General features: G+C 48.2%; 1 protein-coding gene across 1 annotated transcript in view; it reads right to left on the bottom strand.

Annotated features, from left to right (window-relative positions):
- SLC13A4 (solute carrier family 13 member 4) overlaps positions 1-23,295 on the bottom strand; it is a 42,454-nt gene that overhangs the window by 10,725 nt on the left and 8,434 nt on the right. Inside the window, exons 3-8 of the mRNA XM_027538905.1 lie at positions 10,492-10,628; positions 8,510-8,682; positions 7,990-8,044; positions 5,344-5,383; positions 4,338-4,415; positions 2,478-2,662 (exon numbers count right to left, since the gene is read on the bottom strand). Of these exons, the coding sequence (XP_027394706.1) occupies positions 2,478-2,662; positions 4,338-4,415; positions 5,344-5,383; positions 7,990-8,044; positions 8,510-8,682; positions 10,492-10,628 (668 nt within the window). The remainder of the gene's footprint in view (positions 1-2,477; positions 2,663-4,337; positions 4,416-5,343; positions 5,384-7,989; positions 8,045-8,509; positions 8,683-10,491; positions 10,629-23,295) is intronic.

Genomic DNA, 23,295 nt, shown 5'->3' with positions numbered 1-23,295 from the left:
GGGCAGAAACTCAGAGCTTGGGCAGAGTACTGTGGTGTGAAGAGCTCAGGTCCTGGGGAATTAGGTCTTAAACTTTGCTGGATCCTTCCTCCTCCCATCTCCTTCCTCATTTTCCTTCCTCTCTCCCTGCTTGGATCCCATCCCCTCTGGTTTTCTCAGTGCCATCACTCTGTCAGTCATCCCCTCTCTCGGGTGTTTAACTATTCTCTCATCTGGATCATTCCTATCAGTGCTTAAATGTCTTTCATCTTAAAAGCCCATTCTTGACCCCGCTTTGTCAGTTAGTCAGTCATGTCCAACTCTTTGTGACCCCATGGAATGCAGCACGCCAGTCTTCCCTGTTTTTCACCATTTCCCGGAGCTTGCTCAAACTCATGTTCTCCTCCTGCCTTCAATCTTTCCCAGCATCAGGGTCTTTTCCAACGAGTTGGCTCTTCACAGATTGTCAGGTGGAGAGTGCTGGAGCTTCGGTTTCAGCATCAGTCCTTTCAGTGGATATTCAGGATTGATTTCCTTTAGGATTGACTGGTTTGATCTCCTTGCAGACCAAGGGACTCTCAAGAGTCTTCTCCAACACCACAGTTCCAAAGCATCAATTCTTCAGCGCTCAGCTTTCTTTATGGTGCAACTCTCATATCTGCACATGAGTACTGGAAAACCATCGCTTTGACATATGGACCTTTGTTGGCAAAGTAATGTCTCTGTCTAGGTTTGTCATTGCTTTTCTTCCAATGAGCAAGCGTCTTAATTTCATAGCTGCAGTCACCATCTGCAGTGATTTTGGAGCTCAAGAAAATAAAGTCTGTGCCTATTTCCATTGTTTCTCCATTTATTTGCCATGCTTTACCCTCCCTTTATTATCACCCCATCTCTCCCCTTCCCTTCACAGCCAACTCTGCATTTCTTCATTTCCATCTTACTCCTCAAACTACTGAAATTTGGCTTCTTTTCAGGTCACTTGACCAAATTGTTCTTGCCTAGATCACCAGTAACCTCCATATCATGAAATCTAATGGATACATTTTTGTCCTTACTTTGCCTGGTCAGTCAACAACTTTAAACAATATGGACCACTTTCTTCCTTTGGGTAGAATGACACTAGATTTTCCTCTTCTCTGTCTGATACTGTTTTATTCTCTCTTTTCTAGTCTAATTTAAATGTTTTTCTAAAAAATTATTTACCTATTATTTGGCTGTGTCAGGTCTTAGTTGCAGCACAGGGGATCTCTCACTGCGGTGCCTGTACTCTTGAGCTGTGGTGTGTGGGTTCATTGCTCTGAGGCATGTGGGATATTAGTTGCCCGACCAGAGATAGAACCTATGTCCCCTGCATTGCAAGGCAGAGTCTTAATCACTGGACCAACAGGGAAGTCCCTAAATGTTTGTGCTTAATGTTTATTCCCCTGATCTCCTTACTCTGTGTGTTCTCCCTGAGTAATCTCCGTCACTCTTAGGGCTTCAGGTTCCATATGCAAGTCACTAGGACCAGCCATCATCTACTTTGTGGGGCCCAGTGCAAAAGGCAAATGTAGGGCCGCTTGTTCACTGACAGCAGGACCTTAAAACCCACATGAGGCCCTTGTGAGCCTGGTGGCCTGGGGGTGACACAGGTGGCCACCCCGACTCCACATCTGTGTCTTTAGCCTAAAAATGGCTCTTGAGATCCAGGGACGTGTCCACCCGGACATGTCCACTTCTTTATCAGCATTTCCTCATCTTTACCCTCGTGTAGGTCAAGGGCAGCTCTGTTTCCCCAGCTGCTGAAGCCCCGACTCTGAAAATGAGTCCAGGGCTTCCCCTCTCTCAGGCTTTTCCTAATCCGACCTCAGAAGCTCGCTCAGTTCAGGCCATTTCTCCTTCCACTGTTATCCAGGCCGCCATCAGGTCTGTCCTGGGCACCGGCAGCAGCAGCCTGGATCGTCCTCCGCCTTTTCCTTCCCAAATTCCATTGTCCATTTTAAAAATTCAGAATGCATTTTCAAAACTGTAAATGTGATCACCTCACTCCCTGCCTATAATTCTTCAAAGGCTTCTCCCAGCTTTTTCGCATGAAGTCCAAGTTCCTTCATGGGCCTTGTGAGGCCCTGTGCAGTCTGCGTATCCACCTCCCTGGCCTCCTTTTGCCCTCTGCCATTGTCTTTATTTTCTCTGCTCTCTTGCCTCTGAGCCTCCTACACTGTTTTGTCTGGAAGATCTCCCTTTGTCTCGTTTACTCCAGCTCAGGCTCCAGGTCTCTACTTTCACTGTCACCTCTTTGGGGAGGCATTTCCTCCCTCTAGACTATTCCCCCACCCGCTCCCACCACCCTTGCAGAATCCCACCCTTCTCATCACATTTTACTGTAATGACTTGATCATTTCTCTGGCCCTTGGTACAAAAGCTGCTCTGATTCTATTTTCTGTCATATCCTTAGCAGCTGGGTCTGTTCCTGACACATGATGGTTTGTAAATACTTGTTGACCAAGTGGATTACTCACTTGTTGAAGTGCTCCAAGAAGATGAGGCTGGTGGAGGTGCCGATGATGGTGGTCAGGCCCCCGATGGTGGCGGCATAGGAGATGCTCAGAGAGAGGCACTTGCAGATCATTTGGTCATGCTGGGACTTGTACTTTCTTTTGAGCTCCTGGTTCCTGGAGCTGGGGGTGAGGACTGGTGGCTTTTCCTACCAAAGGAAAGTCAGTGAATTTCTCTAACCCAACTTGGGCTTCTGGCCCACAAAGCATGAAAGACCATTGTGCAGTGGAAATGTTCTGAGCTTGGGTGTCAGATGGGTCCCAGTCCTAGTTCTACTCTTGCCCTGCTAGGTCATCCCCATCTGAACTATAGTTTTTCTTCTATGAAATGGGGAAAATCCAGTTTCCTCTGCCAGGTTGTTGTAAAGAGTAAATAGAAAGTACTTGGAACCCTTCCTGGTATTTAACAAATGGTAAGCTATTAATATTGTTATTTTTGTTGTTATGAATATTAACAGTTATGTTTTTTACTTGAATTCCAGTAAAACTGACTGCTCTCCACTTCATGTTTAAGTACCAAATAGAAGATGGTTATTCTCTGTGGAGTTACAATACAGTCCTGGTTGGGAAATGACTAAAAAATAAGCTTTGCATTATAGAAAGAGTCCAGCTTTCACTGGACAGAGAGTCAAAGTGTGTTTCTCTCCTCCCTTCTTTCTCACTTCTTCTTGCCTATTGATTTTTCCTCCCCTCTTTCTCTTCCCCCTCAATTTGCATAGGAATCTCAGCCTTGCCCTGGTCTTCTCAGGCCCTGCATGGTCCACGTGACGGCCTTTCAGGGTCAGAGGTTTCTGACCTCTGATCTCAGCTCTGGGCTTAAGAAGCCAGTGCCCCTCTGTCCTGCCAGGTCCATGAGACTAGGAGTAGCCTGGTACAAATGTCACCAGGCCAGGCCATGGGGAGACCGGGGGGCAGAGGCCACCCTGCCACAATTCTCAAAGCCCATAACCTCTGCCCCATCTTCCTACAAGGGCCCAGAAAAGGCTGGAGCCTTCCACATTCTCCTGAAAGAGTCCTTGATTATAAGAGTTAGAGAAGACCTCAGAGAGTCTCTGGTCCAGTGGTTTCCCATGATCCTTTCTCCTAATGAAAACTGACATGGACCTCCAATACAGGAAACAAATACAGCGTTTAATGGGCATATATCGATGTTTTAACTGAAAGTGCATTTGAATCAAGGTTCTCCTCTTATTAGCTCCAAAGCCTTGGGTACATCTCTCTGCATCTCTGTAAAAATGCAGTTCAAAGTTGCTACCTCATTGGGCCAAGACTAGAGGGCAAATGCATGGCACAGTGCTTGGTATTCAATAAACAATGGTATTTGTTTATGATGAGACAGATGTCACATAATTGAGATGATTTTGATGAACACAAAAACTTAAAATCTAGGGTTATAAGTAAGAGTTGCAGTGTGACGCCAGCTTTCACATCTGTTTTACTTCTGCATTTTTGTTTCAGTGATAAAAGTTCCAGGAAAATCAGGGAACAGAAAAGCAGTTGCCTTAAAAATCTCAGGATATGTGAACACAATATTTGCAGTGGCCCCAAAGCACCTTTGAGGAGTAGTGTGGACACTTCTGATCTAGACTGAGCCTCAGTTTTAAAGCTGACGAGACTGGGGCTCGGGCAGTGGGATAACTTGCCGAAGTCAGCAGTGAGTGGGATGCCTTGTCTCTGCGGCACACACAGACCTCACACACAGGTGGCTAAAATGGCCTGGTGACAGCCTGCCTGCCTGACACCCTCACAGCTGCAGGAACAGTGACCCCTGGGAGCTTGGGTGTGTCACGAAGGAAACAGGATCAGGAGGTACTTCTCCATTACCTGGGATGGGTGCTGCTTCCTGCCTGGGAGGTTTGCTGTTTCGGCAGAGTTGGTGACTGTGGGCACACCATTCCGGTTCTGTCAGGACAAAGACCATCACACCATCAGGAGGAGGATGTGGGGTCTGGAGAAGCCACTGGATCACCCTGGGGGGCACCATGCCTCTGTCTCCCCTCCCTGGGGACTTGGGGAGCAGAGCCAGGGTGAACAGCTGGTAGACAGCCACCCCACTGTGCCTGCCTCCCTTTCACAGGTTCCTGTCTGACTGGAGCCAAGCTCCCCATATGAAGAGGCTTTTGAAATATGGAAAAACATGGCTCTGTCCTAGAGGAGAGCTTAGCTTTCTAGAACTCCATTAGCTCATGAAGAACCCTTCATTTTAACACAGAGAAAATGAAAAAGAAAATGCACACAACCAAGTCCATAGTTTGGACCCATCAAGGCCCATCCATTGGGACTGAGGTGAGAAGTGATGTAAAACCAGCCCCAGGGGAGGGGCAAGGCTGAGCAGTGTGTGGGCAACTTGACTTTCACCTTAAACTGTCCCCTTTTGTAGTATGATTTTTGTAAATGAACCCCTCCTGAAAGGAGTCTAAGGGTGAATCCGTGGATGGCTGACTATTGGGTTTCTGTGAGGAAAGGTTAGTTAGCCTGTCCCTTTGTGAAGCTAAGCCCAGAAACCAGGCCTGGGGTTCAGAACTGCTCGAAGCCTCACATGTCCAGGCTCAGGTGAGCACCTCTGTGCCCTCCCATCTGAGAAGGTCACTGGGTTCTCGACAAGCTGCCAGGCATCTCTGTCTTTGAGTTACCTTTTTTTTTGTATAAATGTTTTTTGTGGCTGCACGGTGCAGTTTGCAGGATCTCTGTTCCCCAAGCAGGGATCAAACCTGCACCCCTTGCAATGAAAAGGCGGCATCTTAACCACTGGACTGCCAGGGAAGGCCCCATGAGTCATCTTGAGGGTCTTTTAAGTATTTCAAAGCACAGAGGAAACCCAAGGCCATACCTTGTTCTGCATCAGGGAATTGAAGTCTGCATTTGACGTGCTGGAAGAGAACAAAGAAGGTGGGGAAAACAGCAGTGGCCCAGAATGGCTGAGATGGGGATTCTCCCCACATTGGGTTTTGGTATAAAGGACCCTTCTAGACTTGGGTGTTCTTGGCTACAAAGAAGACAAATCTCACCTTTGAGAGATGTGGTAAGGATTTGTGGGGACAAGGGCAGGGTGTTGCATTTGAAGGGAAACCGAGACTCCTAATAATAGCTAACATGGAGCTGAGCACTCATGAATGGATTTCAATCCTCATGACCTTGTTAATCCTCACAGCAGATCTGTGGGGCAGGTACTGTTACCTACACTTACAGGGTAGGAGTCTAGGCAGAGGGAGGTTACTAGCTTCCCCGGGGGGCCTGGGTACTAAGTGATGGCACCAGAGAGGAACATGTCTGCCTGCCTGGAGAGCCTGGGGCCCTGGACTGTGGTCTCATGGGCTGACCATCTAGAAGGAGAAACGTGAAATGCTTCTCTAAGGCGAACAGGAGCAGGGAGGGCCAGGGCCACATGTGGTAAAAGGCACAGGAGAGAGGGGCGAGCTTCTCAGTAGCAGCTGCACCCCCCAGGGTGGGAGTCACCGTGGGTGCCGAGTCCCTCCCACCCCGGCTGCTCTCCAGCTCTGCCTTGGGGACAGAGGAAGGTGGGGATGTAACACCAGCCTTACTGACTTCCACTCAGCATTAAAGGCACGTTTCTGGTCCGTCTTAGCTCTGAGGACAGTGGGTCCCGTGAGCTCAGCCACTGGGAAAGCCAGTGAGGTGCTGGACACATAGGCAGGATGTGGGGCCCTGCGGCCGTCACCCACCTCCAGGCTCTATCAGGAGTTGGTGGAGCTCGGAGGGAAGCGTTCATTGGAGGGCGTTGTCAGCCTGGGGGGAGTATTGTGATATTCCCCTGTCCTCCTTCCCAAATCGGGTGAGGAGGCTGGCGAGGAGCCCCTCAGACTGCCATCCTGCCGCCCTCTCACCACCACCAACCCTGGCAACCCCCTCCCCAGACACCCACCCCCCACCCCCAGTGCTGCTGAGAGAGTCCAGGGACACCCTGAGCTTCGGCTTTGGAGTTTGGGACATGTGTTTTCATCTGGAAAAGAACAAGGGCAAGAGGCCAGTGAGCGCTGCCCAGGAGGCCAGAGTGAGAAGGGAAAGGACGCCCGCACCAGGAGCAGCTAGTGCTTTCGGTGTCCAGTGCTTCCTGCTGAGGGGGAGCCCCACAGGGAGGGTGGCTGGGCCGCTGCTCACTGTGAAAGGCCCCACCACAGAGGCAGAGGCAACCCCAGATGGAAAGGGCTAGGGACTGAGCCACCAGAACACAGAACCAAGGAGGCTGAGCAGTTCTCCAAGAGCCCCTCATGCCATCGGGTCCTGTGCAGAGGTGGCCTCCAGGGGACACTGAAGACGCTGAAGGGAAATGTCTGATGTGCGAAAGAGTAGGGACCTGAGTCCCCGGGCACTGGCCGCACTCTCCAAAACCTCCAGCCAAGACCCTCTGTGCCCCTGTATCTTTCCTGCTCCTTACAGCCTCTGTCCTGACCCTGGAGAAGTCAGAAGTAGCAGAGAGGGTTGGTGAGGGGAGGGGAAGGTAGAGGAAGACGGAGAAAAAGCCAGACGTCTCCCCCGCTCACGGTCACCTCTCATCCTGCAGACCTAGGCTTACGGGGGCTTGAGTGTGAGCACTAGAGTGTGGGGAGAAGCTTCAAATGAGAGTGAAGTTTTGACACGAGCCTGGACCAGATGGCCGAATATCTGAAAATGAGATTGTTCTAATATCTGGAAGGAGCTGTGGGATTTGCCTGAGACATCATCAAGGGTGGGGAGGGAAGGCCAGTGTATTATGATCGGTAACAGTGGTGGGAGGAGGGTCCCCCACATCTGTTTCTCCACATGGTGCTGGTCTCACTCACTGTGGGTTCCCCATTTTTTTATGAAAAGAGCAAATTACGCAATGGAGCTCTAGTACAAATCCAACTTTTAAAATGCCCTATTCATCACAGTCTTCCTTGAAGACCATATATTGATATCAGATGTCCAGAAGAAATCAGCTGTTCATGAATCTGCCTCACATGAGTGAGACCAGATTTCTCCTTTTCTAAAAGAGCTTGTTTTCATCATCACGTGGTGCTCTCACCAACTGTCCTATTATCCCCTACATGCCACTTAATTTTTCCTTGCCGTATGTAACAAGACCAAACCTAGCAAGACCATATCTAATACCTATAAAATACTTTGTGGTTCTCTAAGAGTCTCCATCGATATCTAATATGCAAGACTTTCTTCATTGATAGATTTAAAAAATATCATTCTCCCAAGAGGGACATCAATTTAGATGAAATTCTACTTGGGAGATGTATGTACAGTCTGTATGTCCCATCAGGTTCAGCATAGTCTCTCCCCCTCTTCTCTGAGCCCTGCAGTACCGTTTTGAAGGGAGTTGCCCTCAGGATCTTGGGCAGAGAGGAAATCAGGGCGGGCGGGGCTGGTGGTGTGCTAAGCTGTGAGTGTGGCCCACCCAGCTGAAAGGGCTGTTCCCCAGGCTCTTTCCTGACCTCTGGGATGGACCTGGCGGGGCTCTGTCTGGGAGGAGGGCAGTCATACTCACTCTTCATTGACGAAGATGAGTTCCAGGGGAGGTTGGCTGTTGTTTACATCGAGATCTACAGCAGCAAAGGAAAGCAGAAAGTGAGACATGGAGTCCGGACTTGACCCTGAAGGGCAGGGACTCCGGGCTGGGGCTGGACTAGGGGGACCCAGGAGCATGCAGGCTCCCACTGGGCCTGGTGCCTGGCAACTCCCCTTCCCTCCCCTCTGAGGATGTGGTGAGACTCAGGGACACAGACAAAAGCCTGGGGTCCTGGGCTAATCCTGGAGCATCAGGGGGCAGGGAGCAGCAGAGGGTGCTGGAAGCGGGGCAAGAAGGAACAGCTGGGAATGGGAGTCACAGGGAGCCTCTGGATGAGCAGGGCTGGAGGTTAGGGGATAAAGGGCAGGTGAGGGGGACATCAGAAGACGAGGGGAGGGAAGCAGGTGAGGGGGGGTGGAGGGAGTGGGTGCCGAGCTGGGCGGTGTCACTGGAGGAGGGGTGGAGGAGCAAGGGGGAGATGAACTCCAGCAAACTGTACTGATGGGCTCGGCCTCTTCGGCGCTGGAGTTGCCAGCCACGAGCTGCTCCTCCTCGGCACTGACCAGCTCCTGCAGCACGGCCTCCACGATGGGCATGACCATGGCAGTGGTAGATGTGTTGGAGAGCCACATGGACAGCAGCGTGGTGCAGCACATGAAGCAGAGCAGCAGCCTGGAAGGCAGGGAGGGGTTTGGGGTGGGGGGTAGCCTCACAGCACGCCCACCTCCCCAGGTCCAACCTCTGACCTCACGGGGCTCCCCAGGGCCTCCTACCAACCCACCAGTGCTGGCATTTATCCGAACACTGGGGTTTTATTTCATACTTGGTACTCCCAGGGCTTGGCACAGAGTAAACATTAAAGATGTAAAGATGTGTTGAATGAGTGAAGCACACTTCATGGGCTAGTGTGGCCTTGGCATTTCCGCCCCCCACCAGAAAAAGCCCTTACTTAAGCAAAGAGTAGCTTTGGTCATAGGGTCACAGGGCATGGACTTAACTGATTCCTCATCTCTCTGTGGAGAGAGCTCGATGACGTTAGCTTGATGTGTGTTTTTTTGTATGGGTATAAAGGAATTCTTTTTTGGCCCTTGCAGCCAGCAAACCTCTGAATACCTTCACATTCCTTGCTTTGCAGCCATGTCACCATAGTTATTAGCGACCAAATAGAGATGAATGGATGAAGCTCATGGTTCCGCTTGTACTTGTTCCACTACTAACACGTGGCAAGCTTAGCCCTCAAAGGCCCCAGTGTTCAGTTTCCCTGTGTGCACTTTTTCAAGCTGGTATCTTAAAGAGTTGAGGCTTGGAGAAAGGCTAACACAGAGAACATTCAAGTTCTCCCTGACTCTGAAGACATGCACTGTGCACAGACATAGTTCTCATTTCGTAAGAGAAGTCAACGCAAAGACGTCCCGCGTGGATCACCGTAGGTGGGGTCACCGACTGTGCAGTTTGGGGCCGGCGTGTCTAGCCTATGGATCACGACTGGGTGGGTGCCAGAGCCCGCCTCTGTTTAGGCTGATGGAGACAACAGTTTGTCTAATTTGGACCCTCACCAGCAAACAGAGGGCCCCACGGGGGTGGGAGGTACGGTGAACAGAGATGAGTGGAAACACAATGGGATAAAAATTCTCAAAGATGGTATTCAGGGGTTTTAAAGAGCTGCAGAGTCCAAATATCATGTGGGGAAGTGCCAAACTGTGTCCAGCAGGTCGAGTGTGGGGTACAATATTAGGTTATTATTGAGTTAGGGGGTATTACTAAGTGAGGGGGTATTACTGAGAATTATGCTGTGAGTTAAAGCTGTGGTTAAGTGGGAGACGGGAACATCTTTTGAATTATAACCTGTATTCATCTAATGACTAATGTTGAAAACGAATACCATATTATTTATTTATGCTCTGTTGGATTTCCAAAGGAACCAGGGAAAAAGGGTTGCAAGAAAGTTTTAAGCTAGAAGGAGGTGAGGACAGTGTTCCAAAGGGAGGGGCACAGTTTTTATCCAACAGAGTGGGAGTGAGTTTACACAAGACCATCAGTCCTGACCTCCTACACATTCCCAGGTGCCCCTCCTGACAGCAAAGAGAGAAGAGGAGACAGCGGAGGGACTGCAGATCAGGTCAGACGCCACGTTTGACAGGCCTGTGGTCTGAACCAGTGACAACAAGAGCTGGGGGTGGTTGGCAGGAAACTGCCACGCCTCCTTAGATGACAGAGGAGAAGACACCGCTTCCTCATCCAGCCTGTTACCTGATGCACCGGAAAAAAGGTTGGGAAACAGTTTATGTTGGTCCATCTTGTTTTATTGAATGAGCCCCTTAGATGTTGTAACCCGCTGCACCGGGAGCCCTGCAGGGGAGGAGGGAGCCTCACGGCCCTGGTGTCCTCCCATCCCTTTTGGTAGAAAACCTCAAGCGGACATCCCTCTGAGTGTCCAGGGGGCCCACTGGGAGCTGGGGAGATGCACTAAGTGTGACTCACATGCCCGGCTTGGCTCCAGCCATCAGGACCATGCGCAGAGCAATGCGCTTGTGCAGGTTCCACTTCTCCACGGCCGCGGCCACGCAGATGACGCCCACCAGCAGCAGCGTGGTGTTCTTGAAGTACTCGCCCGCCACCTGCGGAGGCCAGGGTGGGTCACCCCTACCCGACCCGGGGCCCAGCCCCCGTCCGACTAAACTCACTGTCCACTACAGGCTGGCAAGCAAGAAGCAGGGAGATGAGGTTTATTAAAATAGCTAGCTATGGTGTATATTACATATATGGGCTTCCCTGCTGGCTCAATGGTAAAGAATCCACCTGCCAATGCAGGAGACTGGGGTTTGATCCCCAGGGTTGGGAAGAACCCCTGGGGGAGGAAATGACAACCCACTTCAGTATTCTTGCCTGAAGAATTCCATGGACAGAGGAGCCTGGTGGGCTACAGTCTCTGGGTCACAAAAGAGTCAGACATGACTTAGCAGCTAAACAACAACAATATTACATATATATATTCTACCTTGAGCGGGTGCTGTGCTGCTTTGCTGTTCAGTCACCAAGTCGTGTCCGACTCTTTGCAACCCCATGGATCGCAGCACGCCAGGCCTCCCTGTCCTTTGCTATCTCCTTGAATTTGCTCAAGTTCATGTCCAGTGAGTCAGTGATGCTGTCTAACCAGCTCATCCTCTGCCACCCTCTTCTCCTTTTGCCTTCAATCTCTCCCAGCATGAGGGGCTTTTCCAGTGAGTTGGCTAAGCACATTACAAAGATTATTTCATTTAATCCTGCCAATAACTCTATGGGGTAAATAGTCTTCTCCACTTTTTAAGAGATATGAAAAACACCCATTATGAATATGATTTCAAAAAATAAACATTAACAATTCTATCTTGTGAGTGAAGTGAAAGTCGTTCAGTCGTGTCCGACTCTTTACGACCACATGGACTATACAGTCCATGGAATTCTCCAGGCCAGAATACAGCCTATCCCTTCTCCAGGGGATCTTCCCAACCCAGGAATCAAACCCAGGTCTCCCTCATTGCAGGTGGATTCTTTGCCAGCTGATCCACAAGGGAAGCCCAAGAGTACTGGAGTAGGTAGCCTATCCCTTCTCCAGCAGATCTTCCTGACCCAGGAATCAAACTGGGGTCTCCTACAATGCAGACGGATTCTTTACCAACTGAGCTATGTCCTTAAAAATTATGAAAATAACCCTGGGTCTGTCCACTAATCTTATTTTCTTTAGTTTTTATAAAACTATGTTCATTTTCTTATTAGAAAACACCTGTTCACTATGGAAAACTTTAAAATATAGAAAACTTAAATATAAAATTACCTTCAATCTTACTACTGTTAATACTGTGGTATATTTTCTTCAATTTTTAATGTCTATATAGATACATAATTGGAATTATATTATATGTGCTGGCTTTTATCCTCTGTTTTATCATTTGACATTGTACTTTGATCATTTTCTTTTGAGACTTAAATTTACTGGAAAAATCCATGCTCCTGGCAGCATGAAGTACTATAGAATTTTCTTAGCCATTTTCCTTTTGTTGAATATTTAAGTTGATTTCTTTTCTTTCTTTCTTTGCTACAATGGAACAAACAATAATTTTCTGCTTAAATCATTAAGTTTATATGAATGTGATTATTTCCTTAAGACAGAGTTCTTGAAGGTGTCTTTATAACTTGCCAAATAATTACAAAGTTCCAAAGGGTCCCAAAATGATAGTAGTGCAAGGAACATCCTACACTGTATCCATTTTTGTTTGTTTCTGAACCATTTGAAGGTTACAAACATTTTGGCCCTCTATCCCTAAGTATTTCAGTGTTTATTTCCTAAGATAAGGGGTTTTCTCTCAAACAACCATAGTACCAGTTGCCAGCTTCTCCTTGCATTTTAATAATGAGAAAATTGAGACCGAGTCCTGTTCAAAGATGTTTCCTATGTTTGGGGTCCAGGACCATCTCTTCATTGATCCCCTCCCTTGGAATATTCACTTCTTATCTCCGCCTAGATGAGACTTCAAAGCCAGTTCAGGCCTGGTGCCCCACCCAGAAAACCTTCTGTGTGCCTCTAGCCTCTAGCTCCAGAACATTCCTTGTGGGTCCTATTAACTCCACACGCATTACAGAGGGCACAGGGCGATGCTCAAATCGTCGCTTCATGCTCGCACTGTTTCTTTTTTGTGTGCCTCGCTTGTCTCTTCGGAGAAGGCAATGGCACCCCACTCCAGTGCTCTTGCCTGGAAAATCCCGTGGACAGAGGAGCCTGGTAGGCTGCAGTCCATGGGGTCGCTAAGACTCGAACACGACTGAGCGACTTCCCTTTCACTTTTCACTTTCATGCATTGGAGAAGGAAATGGCAACCCACTCCAGTGTTCTTGCCTGGGGAATCCCAGGGACAGGGGAGCCTGGTGGGCTGCCGTCTCTGGGGTCGCACAGAGTCAGACACAACTGAAGCGACTTAGCAGCAGCCGCAGCAGCTCTTGTCTCTTAACTGAATTCTAGGCTGCAAAAGGCCAAAGAACATGTTTCTATATCTCTTAACACCTAATAGGATAAATTGCAAAAGTAGACACTCAGTAAATACTGAGTCACATACAATAGAGTTGTTCCCAACAATGGGACCATGATATAAACTGAAAGGAAAAGATATAGAAAAGTTGAACTCCTAACTTAGAAACTCTCTTAAAGTGAGAAAACAATAACACTTCTGACTGCAAGAAAAATCAAAACTGAACAGGGAAGGAAATGCAAATATAGTAAATTCTGTGATGTTTGAAGTAGATGGAATTTATATAACCATTGTGTTGAAATTTGATTACTGAATTATATGCCTGTACTGAGAGATGGAGGAGAATTGGGTGATGTAAGAGTACAAAACCCTCATTGACTATAGTCAGAAGATAATTGATAATGTCTAAAAGTGATAACAATTAATATGTGTGTGTTAAGTCGCTTCAGTCGTGTCCAACTCTCTGCGATCCTGTGGACTGTAGCCCACCAGGTTCCTCTGTCTATGGGATTCTTCAGGCAAGAATACTGGAATGGGTTGCCATGCCTTCCTCCAGGGGATCTTCCCAACCCAGGGATCAAACCCACCTCTTTTATGTCTCCTGCTTTGGCAGGCAGGTTCTTTACCATTAGCGCCACCTGGGAAGCCACAGTTAATATAGGAATATTATATAGGTCTGTGGCATTTAATACCAGAAGAAGCAGTTAGGAAAGTTAAGTTTTTGGCTCTGGGTTGGGGGAGGTAGGTGGAAGAGACAGCTCTTTTTTTTATTATGATCTTTTTCAATATTATTTGATTTTTTAACCCTGCTAGGAGCACTTTGGTAAGATAAGAGCTGTGCCAGAAGGCAGCCAGCTCCATTGCCCTCTTCTCTCTTGTTCCCCCACGGAGATTTCCTTGTGTCTGACTGATGAGTTCTGTGCTGCAGAAGGACCATCTTTCCTCTCTGACCATTTGCTGGAAGAAAAGCCCTGTGCTTCTGGTTAACCTAGTCCTCGTCCTGGACCCCAGCCCTCGTGGACACTAATTCTCCCGGAGGACAGGGAAGCTCTGCTGGGCTTGTGACTCGGGAGCAGAGTGCCCTCTGGGAGGGACAGGGAGGGCTTGGACCCTGGTGATGGGTGGAGGTGCTGCCCCTTCGCGGGAGGTGGAAGCACTGCTGGGAAGGCCAGGGCTGGCTGAACTGGACCTTCCTCACTGCCCGCTCATGGTCCCAGGCAGCTGAGAGGCAGCTTGGTGGTGGAATCAGTGTTTCCCTTTCCTCTGTTGATCAAGGAGGGAGACCTGCAGAAGATCTGAGACACTGCTAGACCTGGGCGACGGTCCCCCACTGGCCCCATGACTCATGGCCCTCTGTGAATCTTCTAAAGATTCACTGCTACCAGGGTTACTTTCCCAGGGGACCGACTGACAGCCTTTCGATTTTCTGCCTCTTTGGCACAAATCCTAATAGAACTCCAGTTTGTGATGGCCTTTCAGGAGGCTCAGAGCCTGCACAATTGGTGGGGCTACTTTCTCTGGGTTCCTCTCAAAGGGAAGGAGAAAGGAACCAAACTGTGGAGAGTGCCTTCTGCATACCGGGAATGTTGTATTTTGCATTTACTTTCTCATAACGTGAGGAAACAGACCCAGAGAGGTTAGGAAAGAGGTTCCGGGTCCCCGATGTGAGGGGTGGAGTCGAGATATCAATCCAGGTCCCTCTGAATCTAAAGCTACCATGCGACATGCCATTCATGATAGCCAACTGGAAACCACTCATCTAATTCAACCCCAGGGGAAATTCTTGGTCCCCCAGACAGCATGGGCCAGCCCACATTCCTTATCTTTATTCACAATCCCAGTCCTGACGCCGGCCCCAAATACCTGGGCCTGGTCCAATGGCAGCCCCAGGCTCAGCTTTAGCGGGATAGCTGTTAGTTGTTTAGAGAGCAACTGTGCTGTTTTCTCATGTGGTGTTTGGTGAGCTCAGGTCTGTTCAGACATCCCCCTCCCCTTTGTGAGTGATGCCACGTGCTTGGTGATTTAGCCTGGGTGTGGTCTGTGATCACGAGATAGTACCGTCAAGTGGGGAAGAGCGAGGGCTCTGGCGTCAGCCAGGACTTGGCTGTGTGACCCTGGGGAAGTTATTCAACCTCTCTGGGCTTCATTTCTCTCATCTAAAAAAATAAATGAGGACTATATGACTCCCAGTCTTTTGTAAAGCTGTTGTGAAGATGAAATGACACGTGCACACCAGCTAGCCTGGCCTGCCACCTTGACAGCTGGGGTTCCTGGTGGTTCTGTTACTCAGTGGCCCTGCTGTCCAGGTCCGTGGACATTAGCACACAGAGAAGGCTGAGGCACAATAAGTAAAACCTGTCTGGTGATGGTGTCGGTTAGTTTTCTAGCCCACTGATTTTTCTTTTACAATAAAACCTTGGTTATTCAGAACCCCTCTGGGAGTTCCAGGATTCTTAAGGATTATTTTAATCATTTTCTAAAACGTGTTGCATCCTCACATTTGCCATGAGCCTTCCTTTCCCCACTATCTAATTTCCAAGACTAATATTCTGTGAGTTGGGAAACCAGATAACAGAAATTGTTAGAACTATTTGCAAAGAAAAATTAGATTCTGAGATGAGAGCTCCTCCCGTGGCTAGAGTGCGTGGATTCTGTGACATTTATGTTGGCAGTGTTATTGCCTTTACTGCTTTTCTGCTCTGTGGTTTTTCTCGGTGTGCCAAAACCCTGGGCTTGGAGAGCAGAGGTATTTCCGGACAGTGTTTAAGAAGAGATGGGCTCGAAGAGACGGCTTTGAAAAGGTGGAGCAGAGGATAGCAAGCTCAGGCTCTGAAGTTTAGATGACCTGGGTTCAAATGCCTGCTCCCACAGATGGTCTGGGACCAAACATTGAACCCAGATATCCTCGTCTGGGTTATGTAGTAATACACAACACTTTGAATCCATCCTATGTGTGCCTTAAGTAAAATGATTCAAGACAGGCCTGGCATATAGGAAGTCCTCAGAAAAGGCCCATTATTATTGTTAAAAGAAGTGAAAAGATGAGAATCAGGTATGCCAGCATGACCATGTAGAGGAAGAAATGAAATAAGAAGGAGCAAGGTGGATCTCAAAGAAAAAGATTCTTCCAAACTTTCTTAAGTGAAGGGTGAGGACATCTCTAGCGTTTTCTAACCCAGCCTGGACTGAGAGGCACAAAGACCTAAGTGCTGAGCAACGCAGTCTATTAATGAACTAGTTCATTGTTAGTGAATTACAGGTGACATCTCTTAGTGACGAGCTTTTAAAAACATCACTCTCTTTGGTCGTGGGATTATTTATTGCTCTCTAGATATGTCAGGTTTTAATTGTTTTTACAAAGTTGTTGCTGTTGTTTTTTAATAGGAAGAGGGCAGTTGTGGCTTTAATCATAGAAGTCTGAGGAGAATAGAAATCTGGATGTTGATCTTGGTTCAGTGCTTTTCTCACTAAGAACATCATCAAGGGCATCGTCAGGAAGAAAGACAGAGATGGACCAACCAATCATTCGTGAAGATGAGCTGGGCACTCTGATGGGCACTTTCTCACTCAGAAAGCTTTTAACATCCTCACAGCTCCCCATGAGGCAGGTACTTCTATCGTTCTGATTTTCCAGGTGAGTAAAATGGTTACAGTTTAGAGAGGTTACAGGGAAAGAAAAGAATGTTGCCCATTCCAGTTCTATAAGGATCAAGCCCTTAGCTCCTGCAGTCATGCACCCTGAGGGGAATGCAGGATGGAGAAAAACAGGAAGCCTCTATACTTTGGGTATTGGCCCTAAATAGTTAAGATGGATATCTAAGGAATCATTTCAATGGCTCCAGATTCTTATATCTTCTCATAAATAGAAAAACACTAAAATCATTAACTGGAGATGTCTGTTGTGATTAGCAGTAGTCTTCTGATGTTTGACTACATGTTTTTTTCCCAGAAAAATAAATTCATATATTTCCTGGCTCCTGCCTCAGCTCTTTGGAGCAGTTCCTCAGTAACCCAGGCTGTCTCCCAGGCCATAGTCCTCAGTAAGGTACCCAAATAAAACTTAACTTGCAACTTTTATTTCAGCCAACACACAATTTGCTCAAGACTAGTTAGTGACAAAACTGGATTCAAACTCAGATCTACCTTGCTCCCAACTTGGATCCTGACCCTTGCCATGTTTCCACTGTCCCTGCTCATGGTGGTGACAGTCAGAGGCTGGCCAGATGTGTGGATCTGACTGTGTCCTGACATGGACATGGGTGGCATTGCATGGGTACTGTCAGAAATGCAGCCGGTCAGCACCCTGCTGTTGGCTGCACACACCCAGGCTCTGCTTGGAGGTCAGCTGGTGGTGACCCTTGTCACGTGTTGGGAAGGTGGCAGTCCCTCAGAAGATGGGTGGTGGTCGCTGGAGATGGGCCTATACTGAGGCCCTTTTGGTTCATCTGAACAATTTGCAGTGAGTCCAGGATGGGATCCTGGGCAGGTCCCCCTCAGCACTGAGCTAAGCCCGTCAGAGCTGGAGACTTCACGACACCATCCCAACCATCTCCCTGGCAAAGAAGCTGTGTCCAGTGTAGCTGCCTCTCTGCCCTTCCCTGGGGGCAGGAATGCTGATTCTACTGGTTAAGTCTGTGCAAGCTCAGACACCCTCCTAACCACCTGTCTGTATTCCCTGAGGACAGAGGTTTGCAAACCACTCGCTGCCCCTGAAACCTCAGGGGCTGCTGTGGGAATGGGGTGTCCATAAGCTGTTGCAGCTGGCAGGGCCCAGGCAGCCAGGGCTCTGAGCCCTCATGACCAATCAGAGTAGGACTTCCTCTTCCATCAGTTTCATATATTGAGATTTAGTTTCAAAAAAAGGTTTTGTTGCTTAAAAAAACATGCCTTGCAAACCCTACCGTAGAGAAGGTTAAAGCAGAGAGACCCAGATGGGTGCTGACCTGGCCGGAAGTCAGTCCAACTCCTGCAGAGCTTAGAAGTGCTGACTTACCAGGTGCCCCCAGTTTCTGCTCTTCCTGTGGAAACACTGGGTTGGCCTCAAAGGGCTGCAAGATCTGTAGGTTCCTGGGTTTGGGCCCCCCTTGTGGCCTGGGCATGGGCTCAGCTCTGGGCGGTATCTGCATGGCTGTGGGTGATGGGCAGCCTGGATTCAGGCAGGTGCCTGGGCACAGATGCTCAGTTTATCCTCACGGGCTTGTATATGTTGGGGGGAGGGCATAGGGTGGAAGGTCAAGGGGGCGAGGGTGTCAGCCTCTATAGTAAGCAGAGGCCAGAAAGACAGAGTAGAGAGTGGCATATGAAATGCCCCCAGATTTAAACGAACAGTCAGGGTCTGGGCACCCGTCAGGAATCAGTGGGTCAGAAAGATCAGAAGCCAATAGGGAAGCAGATTTCAGGATATCAGACTCTAGCACCACTTGGCTGTAGAGGCTGTTTTGTTTTTACAGCTGGAGCTGCCTTGCCTCTTCTCTGGCCCTGGCAGGAGCTAGAATCTAAATGGGAGTTGCTAGAGGCCTGCAGTGTAGGCCACTGAGACAGCAGAGGGGGTGTGTGTGTGAGTGCGCACGTGCGTGCACATGTGTTTGGTGGGTAGACAGCAGGTGTAATCACTACCAGAAATAGTTCCTGACCCTGGGCACCCCTGAGACTCTTTCCAAGCCTCAGTATTCAAACCATGCCATTTAGTTCCCCAGAGCACCCCTGGGCCCCCACCTCTATGCCATTCTCCTATAAACAGTGACTCTCAGCTCACTTGATTGACACAGGTACTGTTCCCAGCTACTGTAATACATTAGAAGGGCTTAGAGGACTTTCAAGGCAGATATGATGATAGTAATGAGAGTCACAATGCAAGCAAAACAAAAAAAACACGCCTAAAAACAAATCTGAAATACAGAACTGAGCTCTGGGCACCAGCAAAGGGGAGCAGTGGCTGGTGCTTATATGCTTGATAGAATCCTAAAGTCAAAGGGCCCTTAGAGCCCAGGCCCTCACCCACGGAATGGAGTCTACCTCTAATGTTCCTGATTCAGTCATCCAGCTTGTGCTTCTAGGGACAGGAACAACAGGACCACATGGGGTCCCCATTTCAGAGTCTTCCCTCCCAAAGAGGGGACTCTTCCTTATGGTGCTTTGCCTCTGGTTCTGGTTTGGCCCCTCTGAGTTTGGTGTGTTGAGCTGCACAAGCCACAGTTCATGCCCTTCTCGAGGCTTCTCTTCCTTTCTCATATGACTCAGCTAGATTTTAGACATCTCGGGTACCCACCTCTGAATGAGCAACTTATCCAGAATTTACTGCCCTGGACAGCGAACATAATAGTCACTTTATAGAGGATTAAAAGATAGGCTCCTCTGACCACAGGATTTCCCAGGCAAGAATACTGAAGTGGGTTGCCATTTCCCTCTTCCATGGTTCTTCCTGACCCAGGGATCAAACCAGGGTGTCCTGTATTGCAAGTGGATTATTTACTGACTGGGCCACCAGGGAAGCCCATTAAGAGATACTGCATGTAAAGGACCTCTGCATTTTGGCAGCCACCTTGGATGGAAAGCTTACACCGAGTCTGTACTCAGCTGAAAGCCAAGGGTCTTTTTCACACAAACTGCTGACATTCATCCTTATTACACTTCGTTTTGCCTGTCCCAGTCCATTGCCTCTTCCTGGCAGCATTGATTCTGTCGCTGTACATTAGCTGGTCCATCCAGCTTTGAGTCATCTGCAATACCAGTAACATGCCTTTCATATTTTCATTTGTGTTGTCTCTCCAGCACCATGCCAACATGTTATGAAAGATCCTTTAGGTTCAGCTATTCAACCAGTACTCAAGCTACTCAACTGTGCTATTATCTGGCCCACACGGGCTCCTCTGATTGAGAAATTTTTATCCCTGGAAATACTGAAGGCTCCAAAGGAAAAGTTAATTTATGTTCAGCAACTTCTGTTTAAAAGACCAGGGAAATTGTAAAGCTTTATGGAAAGACCTCAATCAAAAAGCAGTCAGTATACATTTTGGGCACTTGATAGGGTAAATTTCATTTATCTAGAACATTCTCTCATAGGAAATTGTGTAAATCCTCTGCAATGCCAATAATAGCTGCATACTGCATAGAGTCTTCTGTGTTACTCCATGTGGTTTATACTTTCTCTCTACTAGAACAGAAACTTCTCAAGGTCAGGAGCCATTTCTATCTCTTTTCGGCACCTGAGTTCAGCTGAGAGAGGACAATCTAAGCTTTGCACAACGACCTCTTAACCGGCAGACTGACAATCCATCACTGTAAAATTTAGCCACTTATATGCACATATCCAGCCCCAGTGGGAAACCCAAAGCATTGGCTATGAGATTCAAGAGGGCAAAAATAGATTTCTTTTTCATGTTTTGTCACCTGCAAGGTATCTGTAACATCCCACAGTGCACACAGTAAGTACAGCACTCAGAAAAAAATATTTTTCTGAATGTTGACTGAATAACCTGAGAGACAGAAGCCACAGATTCAGGGTCACACTGATCCTATTCACTCACCTTCCTTCACATGGAGAATACACTACTGACACACGCCACCAAGAACACCGCAGTGGAGAAACGTTAACTGAGGCTGGCGTGAGAGTGGACTGGATGTAAAAGACATTGTAAATCCTAGAAGGGGTGAAGCTGGGTGGAGAGAGGACATAGAAGGTGTGCAGCTGCGTGGAGAGACGATACGTCTACGGCAAGGTTTTAATCTGATGTTCTCCTGTACCATTTAAGGGACAGATAGCACAGATGAACCTATTTGCAGGGCAGGGATAGAGACACATGTAGAGAACGGACATTTGGACACAGTGAGGGACGAGAGTGTAGCATTAACATATATACACTGCCATGTGTAAAGGAGATAGCCAGTGGGAAGCTACCGCAAACCACAGGGACTAGCGCGGTGCCCTGTGACGACCTGGAGGGGTGGGAGGGAGGTTCAAGGGGGAGAGGAGATATATATATACATATATGTATATGTGTGTGTGTGTGTGTGTGTGTGTTGTTATTTGCATCCTTTGCTGTTGTTGTACAGCAGAAACTAACACAACTTTGTAAAGCAATTATACTCCAACTAAACAAATCAAAGGACAAAGACATCAGGGCGGTCCAAAGGAAGGGACCAACACATTTAGCGTTGGGAAGTTTTTGGAAAGGCTTCATGCAACAGGGTAACTGCCTAGGATTTTAAAAGCTTAAAGGATTGGAGAGAACTTTCCAAGGTGGAAGAGAGTGGCCTGAGTCCTGGCAAGGGGCTGGGAAAGCACAGGTGGGTTTGCTGCTGCTGCTGCTGCTGCTAAGTCACTTCAGTCGTGTCCGACTCTGTGCGACCCCATAGACGGCAGCCCACCAGGCTCCCCCGTCCCTGGGATTCTCCAGGCAAGAACACTGGAGTGGGTTGCCATTTCCTTCTCCAATGCATGAAAGTGAAAAGTGAAAGGGAAGTCACTCAGTCATGTCTGGCTCTTAGCGACCCCATGGACTGCAGCCTACCAGGCTCCTCCGTCCATGGGATTTTCCAGGCAAGAGTACTGGAGTGGGGTGCCATTGCCTTCTCCGACAGGTGGGTTTAGGGAGTGACAAATGGATGCTGTATCTGAAGAAGGGAGTTCCTTAGACTCCCACCTCATTTTCCCCAGAAAACTAAAACACGTGCTGGTATGGGAGAGAAGTCAATGGCTGAGGAATAGATATGTTCTCTGTCTGCAAAGTCAACAGGCTCACACACAGGGCTGTCACCCATGTCCTCTACCCAATTGGCATTTCCTCTAATCTGAGTTTAAAAGGCTAACTAAACAGATTATATTTGGTCTAAACTGCACCCTGGAGCCCAGCTGTTAAATATCATCACCAACCAAAGCCACTTTATCAGGCCAATGGGGTAGAATTTTTCACCTCAAATGATAAAACTGGCTCCCTGGCTCTTCCAGTGTTTTCCACCTCCAGCTCCAGCAATAACAACACCTAATCTCTCCCAGACAGTCTTCTTTTTCTCCTTACAAAGTGCCGTTGCCTTTGAAAACAACTGCCTCCCTAGACTCCTTATGGGTTGAGCCTTCCTACTGGTGAGGTGGGCAGACTCTAGGATGAACTGTTGCCTAGCAACATCCCTAGTGTGTGGAGGGGCTGATTGGCCCACCAGTCTGTAGGATCCTGCTGCAGGAAGCCCTTGGAGAAGTAAAGACATCATCTACTTTAAGGTTGAAGCATGCTGTTGGCTTTTGGGCTGCCTGTAGTGAAATAAAAAGATATTAGTTTTTTAATGAATAGTTAGCTCACTTTTAAAATGTTACTTAAATTTCAATTCTTTCTATAACTTTTTTTCTCTGCTCTCTATTTTCACCTTCTGACTCATTGGCTTTTTTTTTTTTTTTTTTTTTTTGGCTCATTGGCTTTTGCTGTCACAATTTTGAAGAGAAACCTGCCAGACAAGTTCATACTTTTCTCTTAAGGAAAGTAATACTGATGCTTGTTCTTTTAGGCATGCATACAGACCTGAGCTACCTGTTCTCTTTCCACAAAGGAAGGGGGACAATTGGAGAGACTGGCTAGTGCTTCAGGTCCCAGGCGAGTTTTATGTGGGTCCCAGGATACTGGTGTTAGACCCAGTTCAGGAATAAAAGCACTGCTGAGCGTTTGGGGGATCGTATCCTTTTTGGAGAGTCTGAAGCTGTTACGACTACTAAATGCCAACCAACAAACAAACTAATGTGCTGCTGCTGCTGCTGCTAAGTCACTTCAGTCGTGTCCGACTCTGTGCGACCCCATAGATGGCAGCCCACCAGGCTCCGCCGTCCCTGGGATTCTCCAGGCAAGAATACTGGAGTGGGTTGCCATTTCCTCCTCCAATGCATGAAAGTGAAAAGTGAAAGGGAAGTCGCTCAGTCGTGTCCGACCCTCAGCGACCCCATGTACTGCAGCCCACCAGGCTCCTCCGTCCATGGGATTTTCCAGGTACTAACCACCTCTAAACCAAAATGTTGCAAACCAAAAAAAGCCAAACAAAAACTGGCCAGTTGAGTCCATCCAGTAGAAGGACATGTTAATTTGTAGTCAGGTACAGCAATTAGTTGGGGCTTCCCTGGTGGCTCAGAGGTTAAAGCCTCTGCCTGCAATGTGGGAGACCTGGGTTCGATCCCTGGGCTGGGAAGATCCCCTGGAGAAGGAAATGGCAACCCATTCCAGTATTCTTGCCTGGAGAATCCCATGGACAGAAGAGCCTGGTGGGCTACAGTCCATGGGGTCGTGAAGGTCAGACACGACTG

This window comes from Bos indicus x Bos taurus, chromosome 4, assembly GCF_003369695.1.
Source record: "Bos indicus x Bos taurus breed Angus x Brahman F1 hybrid chromosome 4, Bos_hybrid_MaternalHap_v2.0, whole genome shotgun sequence".
Taxonomy (NCBI): domain Eukaryota; kingdom Metazoa; phylum Chordata; class Mammalia; order Artiodactyla; family Bovidae; genus Bos; species Bos indicus x Bos taurus.
Note: the sequence above shows the minus strand (reverse complement) of the source record. Positions and strands in the feature narration are given on the sequence as shown.